Raw genomic sequence first — 17,019 nt, forward strand, 5'->3', positions numbered from 1 at the left:
TTGATGATAGATTCAAGAATAAAGAGAAGAAAGCTTCACTGAGCATCGTTTTGTTATTCTCCAATGGTCACTATACACTATACTACGCTATACATCGCTGGTGCTGCTAATCCAGTTAATATTGTTGGTCCCAGATCTCAGCCGGTGCAAGGAATGACGTCCAAAAGTTCTAAACGTGCGACACACACAGAGAGCACAGATGCATTGTGGGACCGTGGCTGAAAAGACTGACCTGTGCCCACTTTGTCTGACCCATTCACGACTCTTCCCTCTTTGTCTGACTTTGTTATTGTTAATGTGTCTTTGCTAACAGGCCATGTACCACATTCCTTCAAAGTAGCTGTAATTAAACCTCTCCTGAAAAAGCCCACTCTTAATCCAGAGGTGTTGGCTAACTACAGACCGATCTCTAACCTTCCCTTCCTCTCTAAGATCCTTGAGAAAGTAGTCGCAAATCAGTTGTGCGACTTTATACATCCGAATAGTTTATTTGAGGAGTTTCAGTCAGGATTTAGAAAACACCACAGCACAGAGACAGCACTGGTGAAGATTACAAATGACCTCCTAATTGCATCAGATAAAGGACTCATCTCCGTACTGGTATTATTAGACCTTAGTGCTGATAAAGGACTCATCTCTGTACTTGTTTTGTCACCTACAAAGCCTTGATTGGTGGTGCACCATCATATCTTAAGGAGCTTGTAGTACCATATTGCCCCACTAGAGAGCTGCGCTCACTAAATGCGGGGCTACTTGTGGTTCCTAGAGTCCTAAAAAGTAGGATGGGAGCCAAAGCCTTCAGTTATCAAGCTCCTCTTTTATGGAACCACTGCATCTGTCCATCCGGGGAGAGGGATCCTCCTCTGTTGCTCTCCTGAAGGTTTCTTCCCTTTTTTCCCTGTGAAAGGGTTTTTTCTATTTCTTGGGAGTTTTTCCTGATCTGATGTGAGGTCAAAGGTCAGGGATGTCGTATGTGTACAGATTGTAAAGCTCTCTGAGGATAATTTCTAACTTATGATTTTGGGGTATACAAAATAAACTGAATTGAATTGACTGATCCAGGCAGGAGCCAGGGCGCCGGAGCGAGTCGCCTCGGGGGAAGGCCGGCTGCCTCATGTCTGAGTTATTGGCATAGATTCAGACCTGAGTCCCAATTAAAAGGGAAAACACACGCAGCACTAATTAAGAAAATACGGGCCTGAGCAGTAAGACTGTGCTTAAGTTTGTGTGTGTGATGGAGAGAGAGAGAAAAGAGTGTGTTGGGATGCAGAAGAAGCATGTTTTTTCTGGTCACTGGGCTGAGCTGAGCTGCTTCCAGACGCCAAATGAAAGACCAGAGGGGGGAGGAGGAGGCAGGAAGATGGAAGCAGAGCGTTTGTGTGTGTTTTTTTTAATTGCCTGTCTGACCTCGGCTAATGGACAACCGGCGTGCTTTGACGGACGGACAGATAGTGTGCAGCACGCTGATGAGTGAGCTCTCTACCTGCTGCCGGTTCAAACCGCTCCCATCCTGAGTGATCGCTCCCTCCAACTGCGTTAGTTACAATTCTAATCGTGTGAAGTAAAAACCCTGCTGAGCTCACCGGACTCCTTGAGGATGGAGCACCTCTGGTAGCTGGAGGACCGGAGGCTGGGAGCGCGGACATTGTAGAGGCGGGCCTTGTCGATGCGGCCGTCGAAGACGCGCAGCAGCGGCTCCTTCTCCTCCCACTGGGACATGATCTTGTTGTCGATGAAGGTGGCGAACATCTGCGTCTCGATGAAGTGGGAGAGGAAGGGGAGGTAGGGCTCCGGCTGGTCGGACAGGAACGAGGCCTGGAGCAGAAAGATAAATACATTCAGGACAAGAACAACTAGGACCTCCCGCTGATTCAATCATTGTGATCCACTGTCGGCCCTTATGGACACATACAGGAAGTTTGGAGTTTTGTACAATATAAAGCATGGAAAGGGGGGGAACTGTTTAGAAGAAGTCCTTGCTGAACCAGCATTGTTCTCCCTTAGTGGATGAAAACTGAGCTTCTGGGAAACAATGTGGCCATGAAGTTAAAGGCAGGATTGATAATCTTTATTTTTTAAATTCTCTTTATATTCAGACAGCAATCAATAAATCCAATGCTCTGACAAAAATAAGAACATAATTAATCACTTTTAAAAATACTTTTAGTGAAGTCTAAGAAACACAAGGCAGGAGATGTGCTACTATCACCAATATATTAACATCATAAACCACGTGTAGCCTAATAGTTCTATTCTGGATGTTCATATCTTAAATATAAAATACACTACTGCAAAAGGTCAACCTAGACACAACAGTCTGTCCCAAATAATACTTTTCACTTAAACTGACTGTTTGAGAATATACGGTACAAATATTCATCTCATAACTGTACAGTAGATGGCATCTCCTGAGGGAAAGAGTGCGTGTAGTTTGAAACACTCACATTTACAATCCCTACACGGCCCTGAATGCAGCTCACAGTTCATCAGGCTCATGACACTTCTGCCTGAATGCTTCACACAATCAGATTGCACCCTCAGAGTCCTGCAGAAGACCTGGTCCCGGTCCCGGACACAGGGTTGTTAGAAAGAAGCCTCTTTGCACTAAGAAGACCGACAATTAGAAAAACTAAACTAAGAGTGCTCTGATGGACCGATATTGATTCCAAATAGTTTGAAAGGGTGGTTTTTGTAAAGGCAATTAGAAAAGCTGCAACACTCACTCACACAGTGGAATATGTTTTATATGTTGACCGCAAATAAACAATTTCATGGTACTTTCTCATCTCTTCATTTGAAAAGAATTCAGCATGATGAATAGAAGGCTTCAAATAGACCAGTGGTCCTCAAACGCATCACTTTGGAGGAAGAAAAACGTTCGTGCCCCACCACCAACAAAATGGTCTATGCTGAATTTTGATTGAAATAACTCCTTTTTCAAATAATAGAAAATAATAATAGCTTTGTTAGAACAATACAAATAAAGTTCTATCGCAAAAAATAAATATTTGGCATATGAATATCTTTTCAAGATAATAAAAAAAGTGCAACCTGGGAAAACTAAACAAAACAAGTTCAAATATTTGACAATAAAAAGTTTTACTGAGTTTTACACTGTATATCTTTTCAAAACAACAATAACGTGCAACCTGTGCACAATTAGTGCAGATATGTGTGATCCATCAAGTTGTATCAGTATTAGTGAGCCACTACAAATCTTTTGAAACAGGGTTGCAGGCTTGATACAGCCTCTCAATTCATGCTCAATGTACGCTGGAAGCAGCAGCGGTCCAGACGCAGTTCGTGAAATTCACAACGCTTTTGGTGTAAACGCACCTTTAGTTTTTATGTCTGTGTACTTTGTACTTTTATAATATGTGATGTTATCAATAAAGTTCTTGAAATAAAACGGATCTGCATTTCCCTCTGCGCCCCACCTGTAATACCACCGCGCCCCACTAGATGGGCACGCCCCACAGTTTGAGAAATACTGAAATAGACGCTGTGATCTGATTGGGTGATATGCTTCCAACAATAGGTGAATGGACCCAGAAATCCAGATCAGAGCACCTTTAAAAATAACTGACAAAGTACAGAAAGAAGTGTTTTTTTTTTTTACTGCACTTCATGCTCGTTTTAGTCACCTTATCGAAGTTGTGCATCTGCTCCCTGTTGGTGAGCCAGGACTCCAGGTCCGGGGCGCTCTGGATGACGAAGGCTTCGTAGTCGGCAAACATGGTGGTGAAGCGGCTGGCGAACACCTCCCGCAGCTGGACGTTCAGCTTGGCGTTCCTCAGCTCCTCCTCATCAGCCGCCGTCCGGCCCCCTTGCCCCTCGGAGGCCTGGGCTCTCACCCCGGCCCTCAGGGCGTCCACGCGGGCCACCGTCACCCCGGTGCGCTTGGTGAGCGCCTGTAGTCTTTCCAGGGTGGCGTTTCCCTGCAGCAGCTCCAGCACTGCGAGCTCCTCCCCAGCGAGGTTGCCGTTGCGCCCGTCGTCCTCTAGCTGCCTCAGGGCGGCGGTCTTGCGCTCCCTTGCGGGGGTGGAGGGGGTGCTACCGGGATTGGTGCGGGTCCGCGGCGGGGCACCCATGTTGGCGGAGATACCGTAGCTGAGCAGCACCTCGCTGAGCTCCTGGATGAACTCGGCCTTGTTGGGGAACTGGGGGAAGTCCTCTGGAAGCTCGATGTAGTGGTTGTCAATGTCCACAAAACACAGGTTGGCCTGGGACAGGGACAGATGGGAATATTAATAACACAGCTGACGTTTCTGGGACCTTAAATCCAATCTCAACATCACAAACAGAAAATGAAAAGTGTGCTTTGGGTGCCACTGACAGGAGGAAGAGTTATATTATCAGGAGTCATATTGAGGATAAATGGGATTTAGGAGGAATGGCGGGGGCTGGGACATGTGGAGGACAGAGAATGTAGGTCAGTGTGTGATTGATAATAGCACATTGTCGGAGATCAACCTCAATCTGACGTAATGCAGTTAGCATCACACCCTAATATGGGATCAAAGTAAGACCTGATTATGCTTTCAACCACTCTGAACCACAGAAAGAGGAACACGCAGATATCAAGTCAAATTTAAAACTTATAGTGAGAGGAAACCTCCAGAGTGAAAGCTGAAGGTCGGACCCCTGTGCGTGGTGTGTTCAAGTGCTGGAGGAATCTTCAATAACCATATATGGGCCTTTACCGTAACATTGCAATACAATAAGGTGCTGCAGGGAGGACATATTTTGAACCCAGAAGTTAGCATCACACTGGTCCCCTTGGTCTGGATTATCGCTGAAAACCAAATCTGCTTACATGGTAGCCCCTGCCATCAGTGTGTAACTCCGTAACTGTTCATCTGTAGACATGACATCTATTCTTCTGTCCATCTGGGGAGAGGGATCCTCCTCTGTTGCTCTCCTGAAGGTTTCTTCCCTTTTTTCCCTGTGAAAGGGTTTTTTCTATTTCTTGGGAGTTTTTCCTGATCTGATGTGAGGTCAAAGGTCAGGGATGTTGTATGTGTACAGATTGTAAAGCCCTCTGAGGATAATTTCTAACTTATGATTTTGGGGTATACAAAATAAATGTAATTGAATGAGTGAATGATGACGTGATCACAGGTTGGATTCCATGGTCGCATGTTATAGCCCCCTGCCCTGTTTCTGCTCTTCTTCGACTCTGTCAAATAAGATCATGACAAAAAAGAAAAGAACTCAAACAAACTCTGCAGATCAGAAGCCTTTTTGTCTCCACAAATGTTGCCCTAGTTTGAATCCAAAGCCCGCTAGGAATAATTGCATACGCACAAGGAGAGAAAAGAGGAGATCAATGTAGAAAAGGGACAATAACAGTGTCACATAATCTTCTCTGCAATGCAAACATAACAGTGTTATGTGAGGGGGAAACAAGAAGAAGCCCTGGATTGAAGTGCAGAGTTCAAACACTGTCTGGCATCAATTCCACGCGTAGTTCCCTCTCTGCTTCCCTACAGCGATTCTTTCATCATACGCCCATTTCTAGGTCACAGACACTTCAAAGGTTCATTCAGCAACACGGAGAGATGCTCCAGTCTGAGCGGGCGGGGGGGGGGGGCGGGGCACGACGGGCCTTATGGGTGCTCCTGCGCTGGCTGGGATAATTAGCATCCATGCGTAATGTGCCGGATTAACGGGCGCCGGGAATCAGGGGGCGGGGGGATGTGAGCGAAGTCGGAAGCGGCGAGCCGGGATGTTCCGCTTTGTTGAGGCCTTATCTCGCTTTGACACACACACACACACACACACACACACACACACACACACACACACACACACACACACACACACACACACACACACACACACACACACACACACACACACACACACACACACACACACACACACACACACACACACACACACACACACACACACACACGGCTGTTTTAGATCCAGTGCAGTCACCTTCTCACAGGCTGACAAGGGCTGAAATAAAGAAGAATAAGAGACCGAAATCCACTTCACCTTGAGGTGTATTTGTAGACGAACAATAGGTAATTCCTGACCTATTATGTGTGTGTGTGTGTGTGTGTGTGTGGTGGGCAGCCTGGAAGTCTGTTGTTCTGCAGTAATGAGCGCTGACTGCAGCACACTTATAGGACTGGAAGTACTTGTGTAGGCTTTCATGGTACACCAAACCTTACCGGAGCTAAGATTAACCCCAATTTACTTCTGTGATCTATCTGACCATGGGTGAGAGGATGTATCTACAGGTCAAGATGACGATACTATAATAACAATAAAACACTAGCCCTTCTTAACCATAACCCCAGGCTTGTGTACCTCCTGAGGAAGCTCCAGCTTGGAGCGGTCCGCACCATCTTTGGACTGCAGGCCCATCAGGTAGGGCACAGGAGCGTCCAGGAAGTGGAGGAGAGAGGCCGGCAGGATGGGAACATAGACATGCTGCCACTGGAAGGGGAACAGCAGGGTGGTGATGGCCTCGGCCGCGGTCATCAACCGCTGGTAGTCTGAGAGAAGGAGAGAGGGTCATCGGGATATGAGGGGTCAATATGATGACACAAACAAGTAGGCATGTTGTCCCTGGGCTCCAGTACATTTTAAAGGGTTTAAAGCTGCATTGTGATGAGTGATTAAAGATCAACACATGTGAAATATTAATGTAATTCCATGCTTTGGTGTTCCTGCACTACACTTCCAGAGATCCGCTGTCAACTCTCTTTATTTACTCTGTTCATGTGAAAGTCATTTATCAATCATGTATTAGTTTATTTATTTATGGTTTCTATTGTGTTGTTGAATTCCATCAAAAGCCCCCTGCTAGTGAAGATGCAGATCTTAAAAACATAATAAAGAATGCAAAATATAGTTACTTAAACAAAAGAAAAAAAACTATAATTCATTTCCTAAAATCCAAAAAGCTGGTCACTGTAGTTTCTATTAAACGTTTCTCAAACAGGAGGAAATAGTGAATTTGGCGGAATAATAGTCTGTTTATGTGTTTGGGTCAAAATAAGAAATGTAGCATGTAAAAAAAGCAATAATTCATATTACAATGTAAAGGCCCTGGAGCGTGTGAGGATGATTGTATTGCACGATGCAGACTCTCCAACCGAGCAGAGGGAGCGGGGGAGAAAGAGTAAGAGGTTTATGAAATACATATAGACAGAGTCTGTATATGTATTATATGTGAGAAGAGAGTTTTTAATCAAGCAATTCAAATTGAATCTGAGAGCGAGTTTAGGGTTAAACACGGGACGAATTACATTCTGATGGATTCTTTTCAATCACATCTTCACGTGTGTGTGTGTGTGTGTGTGTGTGTGTGTGTGTGTGTGTGTGTGTGTGTGTGTGTGTGGGTGTGTGTGTGTGTGTGTGTGAGAGAGAGAGAGAGAAGGTATGGCCTCTGTCCCCTAACAGATTAAGGCCAGTGGTTGCCGGCTGTCTTTTCATCAGATGTTATTGTGATGGCCAGAGTGAAAAGCGTGACCTCCAGGAAAGAGGAAAACAAGTGGTGGAATAAAACACGATGGGAGTTATCATCCCCCCTCTCTCATTTCCTTTCGTTCCGTCTAGTTCAGGGTCCTCCTATCTGTACGTGCACATATGGAATCTGTGCACGTTCATTGGAAATGCATTGAGCTCTCCGGGGCCTTAACCACAGAGGTTTATATTCAACCATGAGAAGCAGCTGCTCTGCTGGTGCACTTCTCAATGAGAGACCGAGTGTGTGTGAGTGTGCACGTGTCTTTTAGACACGTACAACTGCAGCCGTCTGACTTTGAATAAACAAAAGCTCTTCTGATACAGATGCTGATGAAGTGGGTCAAATACTTCAGAAATGTCTCCCTGCAACACGCTAAGAAGATAAGGGTTAAAAATGCACAAATCACTCCAATCCATCACTTCCTTTCCCTCCGTCATGTTCCTCATGTGTACCAAGCTCAGCTTTGGCTGGGCCGAGGATTCCTTAGTTTCTCGTCATTTCTTGTACTGAGGCACCTTTGTGTTGTACTGTATTAAAAACTACAGATGTTTCCCTGCTGAAATCTTCTCCTGATGATCCAATACTCTGAATGGTTGATGCAAAAGATACCGTGCGACAGGGTCATTATTAATAAATCTTAATAAGGTTTTTGAAAGACACCTAACGCTGCTTGGATTACATTTTGGTTTGTTGGTCAGACGCTCATTATGAACTTTCATTGACAACACGCACCTGCTTGGTTGCTGACCTGGTGATTACGACCAATACTTTGGTTTATGACTCACTACCTGCACAACTAAGGACGATCCCACCAGCTAACGTTCCATTTCTCTTGACCCACAAAACCTTATCCATGCAACAAAGAAAGTAGAACTCCCCCACAACTCTCTGCTGTGTGTGTGTTCAAGTGTGTTTTTGCTTTGTGTCGAGTCTGAACAGGTTCTGAGGTTTCTCCCACACACCCCCCTCTGTGGGAAACTGACTGTTCCTTCTTCTTTTCTAGTTACATTGAAGCCCTTCCTATCTGTTCCCCTTCAGGATCACACCAGGATCCGGCCTCAGCGTCTCAGCTGGTTTCATTAACACTTTGCTGTTATAACCTGCCATGTCTCCAAACGTGTAGTATTCTTTCACACCTCATATTTCCACCTCCTCTCAAACCCAATTTAAATGTTCATCCGCACAGTGTTCCTTTAAACAAATAAAAAGTCTGATTCATCTTTCTCAACTTTTGTGCGTCGCCAGAGAAGCGCTCTTCGAAATATGACAAGAAGAAAGCGCCTGCAATCGGTGAGCAAGCATGTAATCATTTGATATGGCAAAGTGTAGCGCTGCAGAAAGCCCCGGCAGAGACAGGGCTCAGGGATGCTGGAGAACAGGACGGGACATGTCGAGTCATTGTGACACTGTGACGCTGCATCAGGATAGTGAACACAGGCAGCTCAAGACAAGCAGTCTGCTGGGAAGACAATACATTAGGTGGATGGTACACTTTAGATCTGCTGCACCAGGATAATGCTGTGATACCACAAAAGAGTCAGAGAGTGTTAGGGAAGCATCTCATCCCAGAGAAAATCAAAGAAACAAGAAATCATTTACAATCCTTTCCTGTGTGAATACCGTGGTCAACCTCTAACTGACCTGACAAAAGAAATGGTATAGTTTGATCAGAATGTTACATACAAAAAGGTCACCCTCAACCCAGTGGCCAACACCTCCACTAAAAGGAGTCCTGATGGAGGAAGACAGTCACCTCATTTAAGACTAGACTTAAGACTTTCCTGTTTAATAGTGCTTATAGTTAGGGCTGAATCAGGTTGACCCTGGTCCAGCCCCTTGATATGCTGCTATAGGCTTATAGGCTGCTGGGGGATGTTTTAGGATACACTGAGCACCTATCTCATCTTCTCTCTCTCCTTATGGATGAATTTACATCTCTCCATTGCACCTTATTAACTCTGCTTCCTCCACGGAGTCGTTGTGACTTCACGTCTCATAGGGTCCATTGGACCTGGAGGTGTCTGATGCCTGGTGAGCCGGCCTCCCACCTTGGCCCTGCTGATGCCCCGCCCCCTCCTCTCTACCTCCTTCTGTTTCATGGATTGGAGTTCCATTCATACATTGTCATATTCATGTAATGTGTTTATGTAACTTTGTAATGCTGTTCATTCTGTACACATGACATCTATTGCTTCTGTCCATCAGGGGAGAGGGATCCTCCTCTGTTGCTCTCCTGAAGGTTTCTTCCCTTTTTTCCCTGTCAAAGGTTATTTTTGGGGAGTTTTTCCTGATACGATGTGAGGTCCAGGGACAGGGATGTCATATGTGTACAGATTGTAAAGATTGTAATTCATTGTCATGAATTATGGTCCCATTTAGAATCAAATAGACCATAAAGCAGGGTATGCTTTAGGGCGTGGCTACCTTGTGATTGACAGGTCGCTACCACAGCTTTTCGCCTTAAAACCTTATTAACCCTTTCACAGTGTTTTCAGATCATGAAAGTTAATTGGTCCATGTTGGAGCCAAGCCTCCAAGGCCTGGAGGCTTGGCTCTCAGGTGGTCTTCCAGTACATCCCAAGTTGGATGGGGCTCAGGTTTAGGTGCAGGCCAGTCAAGTTCTCCCACACCCAACTGGGAAACCGTTTCTCTGTGGATCTGGTTTTGTGCTCCGGGGCTTCGTCATGTTGAAACTGGAAAAAGACGATCGCAAACAAAGTTGGAAGCACACTGTTGTCTTAATACCAATACATGGTTCAGCGTGACCTTTTCCCTTCATCCAACCTGTAGGGCCCAGCCCAAAGCATGAAAGGCATCCCATATGCTTGGGGCCACATTACATTACATTACATTTAGCTGACGCTTTTATCCAAAGCGACTTACAATAAGTGAATTAAACCATGAGTCCAAACTCAGAACAACAAGAATCAAGCAAGTACAATTTCTTCACTAAAGTTAAACTACAAAGTGCTATCAGTAAGAGACATTTAAGTGCTGCTAAAGTGCTACTACGGCGCTACCTTCCCTATTCAAGGTATAGTCGAAAAAGATGTGTTTTTAGTTTGTAGAAACTTTCTGCTGTCCTGATGTCAATGGGGAGCTCATTCCACCAATGAGGAGCCAGCACAGCAAACAGTCGTGACTTTGTTGAGTGTTTAGCTTCCATCAGCATTTACACATATATTAGTAAATTAACTACACTGATTACCATACTGTATGCACCACCCCCAGCCTCCCCACTGTACCCCATGATTGGAGAGCCTCGCCTGTCACTTCCTTTGGGTCGGCTGGAGCATGTTGAAGTGTCCTTGAGCAAGACACTGAACCCCCAGTTGCTCCCCGGGCGCTTCACTGCAGCCCACTGCTCCTTAATAACTAAGGATGGGTACAATGCAGAGAAGAATTTACCCACTGGGATCAATAAAAGTGTACATTTGATTGATCAGCCGGAGCGTAGGAACATATGGTCTAATTAACCACCAGGGAGCGTTCTCCATCTTTGCCCTGATCTGAACCCTTCTATCCCCTGCCTCCAGCCAATGGGGTTTTGTTTCTCCCTTCGTTACAAATTAACAAGGGCCTCATTTGAACAGACGTCAGGCGGGCCGAATGCCAACGGAGATTCCCCATGAAAAAAGACTCATTTTTCATCAAAGGGATGAGAGAGGAGCACTCGTCCATTTGAACCTTTTTTTATCTAAAATATCCTTACATTTAGCAGATATAATGTGATGAGAAGTCTGACTTTTTCATTTATTTTTCAATGACATTTTGGTGCTGTGTGATCATCACTGTTGATTGTTCATCTGTCCAAACATCATTCAAACAGTGTGCAGGTGCACAGGATGGATAGCTTAGCATAAAGACTATAAACTGGCGTGGCTTTGTACATCCTGATTTAGACTGGTGCTGAGCTCGCTCACCCATTTCAAAGAGCAGCAGAGGGGTTTCACTTGTTCCCCTCTTGCAATGGGTCTGCACCACAGGAACAGGCCACATACTGTATGCATGCTGCAGACGACCAGAGAGATGCATATCTTTACTTTGAAGTACTTTTGTGTGTGAGAGGACCGTTTTCAATTTCCATGACTCATCCGGCACAGACATTAACCAGAGAGAGAGAGACAGAGAGAGAGAGGAGAGGGAGAGGGAGAGACAGAGAGAGAGAGACAGAGACAGAGAGGAGAGGGAGAGACAGAGAGAGAGAGGAGAGGGAGAGACAGAGAGAGAGAGGAGAGGGAGAGGGAGAGACAGAGAGAGAGAGACAGAGACAGAGAGGAGAGGGAGAGACAGAGAGAGAGAGGAGAGGGAGAGACAGAGAGAGAGAGGAGAGGGAGAGACAGAGAGAGAGAGGGAGAGACAGAGAGAGAGAGGAGAGGGAGAGACAGAGAGAGAGAGGAGAGGGAGAGACAGAGAGAGAGAGGAGAGGGAGAGACAGAGAGAGAGACGGACAGTAGGAAGAAAGGTGATCTCAGTCCGCAGAGCAGTTTAGAGGAGCTGGCTTTATGTGAGGTTCTACGACAGCTGTGAATAATGGATGAATGGAAACCGAGAGGAGAAAATCAGATCGCTGCCTTTCCAACTGGAGATTATTTGAGACCATATTCTCTTTTGTCTCTGAGCTACCAAGTATGAGCAGAAAACTAGTGATACGTTTCTCTAGTCTCACAGCATGCCATTAAGTTTCAACCAAATGTCCCCACCGAAACGCCATTAATGCCTAAACCACAATGCCTAATTGCCGAATTGTAATTAACTGTTGACTTATATCTCATACTCATGGACTACTTTATTGCCCTGAACAGAAACAAGTCCAGTATTACATGCATTATAGAGAAACAGGTTGAATGTCGACATGTTATAAATATTCAGAGAGGTGCACGACCCGACCAAGTGCCACGACCGCGAGCAACGCGACCGAGCGCCACGGCCCAGACCGGCTTCACTACGGCGAGTATAAACTAAGCTTGACATGGCCAAGAAAGGGATCTCCTATTAAAATCTAACAATTGAGTACATAGAGTTATAGTAGATGATTTGTAAACAATCTGTCCATCGTGGTAGGGGGATCCCTCCTTCGTGGCTCTCTGGGGTTTCTTCCTCTTTTCCCCAGTATAGGGGAGTTGATCCATGTGAGGGTCCAAGGACAGAGGATGACCTACAGATTGTAAAGCCCTCTGAGGTGAAACTATTCGCTCCCTAACATTCCTATACACAGTGCCTCTATACCTATATGAGGTCCATGATGCACTATGACATCACTAAAACTGTAGTCAGTGAGTTACCCACCAGCCTTCATGTTTACACCACTTGATATTTGTAAACTCAAACTAAAAGGAAACAATGTATAATGTGTCTTTACTCCGGATAAAAAGGGACAAAAACTGAATTCAAACTAAGTAACATAATCAAATTCCAGTTGTGTGTGTAGAAACATGTCTGACGGTACTAAGATGTGCTCACTTTAAAGCATCCTTACCGTGCGAGTACAGGAGGATCTGCATCTCCAGCAGGGTGCAGGTGAACACCTGGACCAGGTTCTCCACTCCCAGCAGACTGAAGGCCTCGCCGAGGGGAAAGTCGGCCAGCTGCAGCTCCCCCAAGCCGGGCCTCTGGCACACGATGGGCTCGTACACGCCGTGGAACTTGAGCGAGCGGCCCGGAGCCGGCAGCGGCACCTCGTACAGGATGTTGTGAACGTAGCTCTCCAGCGGCAGCGGCGGGGCGGCGGCCGACGTCACGGCCCTGTGCAGCTGCGACAGGAAGCGGCGGCAGGCGTGCATGAAGGGCATGGGCGTGATCAGGCACAGGGCCTTGGACACGTAGAGGGTGTCCCGCGATGAGTCGTAGCCGCCCACCCGGCGGGACGAGGAGGACGGGCAGGTGGGGGGGTCGGCCTCGTCCAGACTGCTGGCCAGGGAGTCCATGCTGGAGGAGGAGGAGGAGGCGGAGGAGGAGGAAGGGGTGTTGGCGGCGGCGCTCTGCGCGTTGTGCATCTGGTAGAGGGTCTGCATGGCGGAGCAGATCTGCGGGCTGGTCACCTCCTCATAGAAGGTGTTGACGAAGCCGTACGTCCGAGAGCCATCCTCCTTTGTGATGATGAAGGAGTGGAACTGCGGAGGGCGCTGGTCCGCCTGAGTCCTGAACGACAGGCCTTTGGGCATGCACAGCTGCAGGGGGAGGGGACAGGAGTCAGTCACTTCAACACATGACGTGGTCAACTGTCACTTTAACACATAACGTGGTCAACTGTCACTTTAACACATAACGTGGTCAACTGTCACTTCAACACATGACGTGGTCAACAGTCACTTCAACACATGACGTGGTCAACTGTCACTTCAACACATGACGTGGTCAACTGTCACTTTAACACATGACGTGGTCAACTGTCACTTTAACACATGACGTGGTCAACTGTCACTTCAACACATGACGTGGTCAACTGTCACTTTAACACATGACGTGGTCAACTGTCACTTTAACACATGACGTGGTCAACTGTCACTTCAACACATGACGTGGTCAACTGTCACTTTAACACATGACGTGGTCAACTGTCACTTCAACACATGACGTGGTCAACTGTCACTTCAACACATGACGTGGTCAACTGTCACTTTAACACATAACGTGGTCAACTGTCACTTCAACACATGACGTGGTCAACTGTCACTTCAACACATGACGTGGTCAACTGTCACTTCAACACATGACGTGGTCAACTGTCACTTTAACACATAACGTGGTCAACTGTCACTTTAACACATGACGTGGTCAACTGTCACTTTAACACATGACGTGGTCAACTGTCACTTTAACACATGACGTGGTCAACTGTCACTTTAACACATAACGTGGTCAACTGTCACTTCAACACATGACGTGGTCAACTGTCACTTCAACACATGACGTGGTCAACTGTCACTTTAACACATGACGTGGTCAACTGTCACTTTAACACATAACGTGGTCAACTGTCACTTTAACACATGACGTGGTCAACTGTCACTTTAACACATAACGTGGTCAACTGTCACTTCAACACATGACGTGGTCAACTGTCACTTTAACACATGACGTGGTCAACTGTCACTTTAACACATGACGTGGTCAACTGTCACTTTAACACATGACGTGGTCAACTGTCACTTTAACACATGACGTGGTCAACTGTCACTTTAACACATGACGTGGTCAACTGTCACTTTAACACATGACGTGGTCAACTGTCACTTCAACACATGACGTGGTCAACTGTCACTTTAACACATAACGTGGTCAACTGTCACTTTAACACATGACGTGGTCAACTGTCACTTTAACACATGACGTGGTCAACTGTCACTGACATCATTCACATGGAACATGTTGGTGTGTATTATTATTATTATCATTATTTTATTAAAGTCACGTGTTTTATACTATTTCGTTGACAGATGAAACCTGGAAGAGAAACGATGAACAAGCACAGCTGATCACGGTGCTGGTATGAAGATGGAAGATGGGCCCATTGATTCCGACGTGCGAGTTGTGATTGTGCCGCTGTTAGTGTTCAAAGAACCAGAAAGACCATTTACAATGTTGACACTTTCTAAAGCAATAGTCACAAGTTTGAAATTATATGATGACGAATATTGATAGTGTGAGCATCACAGCCAAACTCTGAGTCAGATTCATATGAACTGCTGATATTAACATGCAGTCAGCAGCAGCCGGCAATAAATCAGACCCATTTATTAGCCCCATCATGTTTATTTGGCTGCTGAGAGCTGAACAGGAACACACAAACACAGTGGGAGGAGGCACAGGTGGCATTCACTTTGGTGAAGCTGTTGACATGAAAAACAGTGGTAGTGCATGCAGTGGGAGCATGGGAAAGAAACGTGTGCCTGTAACCATGGATGAGTAGGGATGAGCCTGATTAGTCCACTATTCCATCTAAAGAGCCCGAATCGGCTCTCAGCTGGATCGTGGCTCTAGGAACAGTTCAGTCCATTCAAGCTTTGGGGTGATGCCTGTTTCAATACATCATGAGAACCAGCCTCTTTTGGTACAAATATCTGCCTTTCAATAATATACCGTTTAGGGAATATTTGACTTTCAATCATTCTCCTCCGTGTTTCTCCTTAGTCTAAATCACCATTCTGTGTTCATTCTGTACACATGACATCTGTGGCTTCTGTCCATCCGGGGAGAGGGATCCTCCATAAGGTTTCTTTCCTTTTTTCTCCCCGTTAAAAGTTTCTCCTGATCCGATGTGAGGTCCCGGGACAGAGGATGTTGTATGGGTACAGATTGAAAAGCCCTCTGTGGGTAATCAGAGGCTTCTGCTGTCAAGTGAAAGAATGGTCGCCGTCGTCTCTTTCTGCCCTGCTGGACGTATCTTTAGACTCTCATCGACTCATACTACCTAGTATAATATATATAATAGAATAGAATAGAAATGGTACAATCCACCTACCATGTTGACGGCATCCTGGTCGAAGGGGTTCCACTCCACGTTCTCGGGGTAGCGTGCCAGAACTTTGGACTTGAACGTCCTCTTCAGGGGGCTCTGCTCAAAGTTTTCACCTGAACAGAGGAGACGAAGGCAATGACGGTCAACACATCAGCATCATGACAACAACCTCCAACACAAACAGGCTTTATCATATTCATGAGAAGCATATCTGTTTTTTTTCATGTTAACACGCAATTTCTAGAACAAGTGCTATATAGCTAAATGTTTCTGGAAATGTCCGAGGGAAAATCTGTCAAACCCTTTTTCAATCAAAGTTAGCACTACATGTGAAAACCAGCAAAGAAGTAGGCAATAAGCTCCTTTCCCAGTAGAGCAGCAGACTCATGGGTGAGTAAAGAGATTTTTGTTGTGTTGGCAGCTGGTTTTCTCTTGTTGCTGTGTCAGGATATTTTCAGAAGTTCTGGATCTCATTTGAATGTTTGTGAATTTACTCCTACAGTAGTCCATCATAGATTTAGACGAACAAAGGCTCTTGGTCTTCAGCTGAAGAACATCTTCTCTTTAGGCATACATAGATATAGTTAAGATCTCTTTGAGCTCGTCTCTTTTGTCAGTCTGCAAACTGGTGACCCGCGAGAACAAAACCAATTCTGATCCAACAACTTTATTTATCCCCAGAGGGACAATTAAAAAGATCATAAAGGCTCTTCAGTCAATCTTTAAACCTTTTTGCTGATGAAGTGCCTTCCTGATCCGATGTGAGGTCAAAGGTCAGGGATGTTGTATGTGTACAGATTGTAAAGCCCTCTGAGGCTAATTTGTAATATATAAAATAAACTGAATTGAAGTGATGGCGCTCCGATTCTGGGGTCAAACCTGCAGCCTCATAATCCCTCGGTCACACCCCAGTGACCACAAACACTGCTATGACAGACGCACACTGATTCCAGATCGGTGAACGCGCTCTACGACCCGGGGAACCGCTGTGTTGACCGTCGATAGTCTTCATGATCAGAGCGCGGTCAGAACGGCAGTGAAGACGAGTGCAGGATGAAGAGGAGGGGCA

General features: G+C 45.8%; 1 protein-coding gene across 4 annotated transcripts in view; it reads right to left on the minus strand.

Annotated features, from left to right (window-relative positions):
* The window catches only part of dennd5b (DENN/MADD domain containing 5B), a 54,641-nt gene that overhangs the window by 14,326 nt on the left and 23,296 nt on the right, over nt 1–17,019 (minus strand). For all 4 annotated transcript variants that reach the window (XM_034526311.1, XM_034526310.1, XM_034526309.1 and 1 more), the window contains 5 exons: nt 15,954–16,063; nt 12,969–13,659; nt 6,325–6,512; nt 3,645–4,223; nt 1,584–1,815 (listed from right to left, as the gene is read on the minus strand). In XM_034526311.1, coding sequence (XP_034382202.1) covers nt 1,584–1,815; nt 3,645–4,223; nt 6,325–6,512; nt 12,969–13,659; nt 15,954–16,063 — 1,800 coding nt within the window. The remainder of the gene's footprint in view (nt 1–1,583; nt 1,816–3,644; nt 4,224–6,324; nt 6,513–12,968; nt 13,660–15,953; nt 16,064–17,019) is intronic.

This window comes from Cyclopterus lumpus, chromosome 23 (assembly GCF_009769545.1).
Source record: "Cyclopterus lumpus isolate fCycLum1 chromosome 23, fCycLum1.pri, whole genome shotgun sequence".
In the NCBI taxonomy this organism is placed as follows: domain Eukaryota; kingdom Metazoa; phylum Chordata; class Actinopteri; order Perciformes; family Cyclopteridae; genus Cyclopterus; species Cyclopterus lumpus.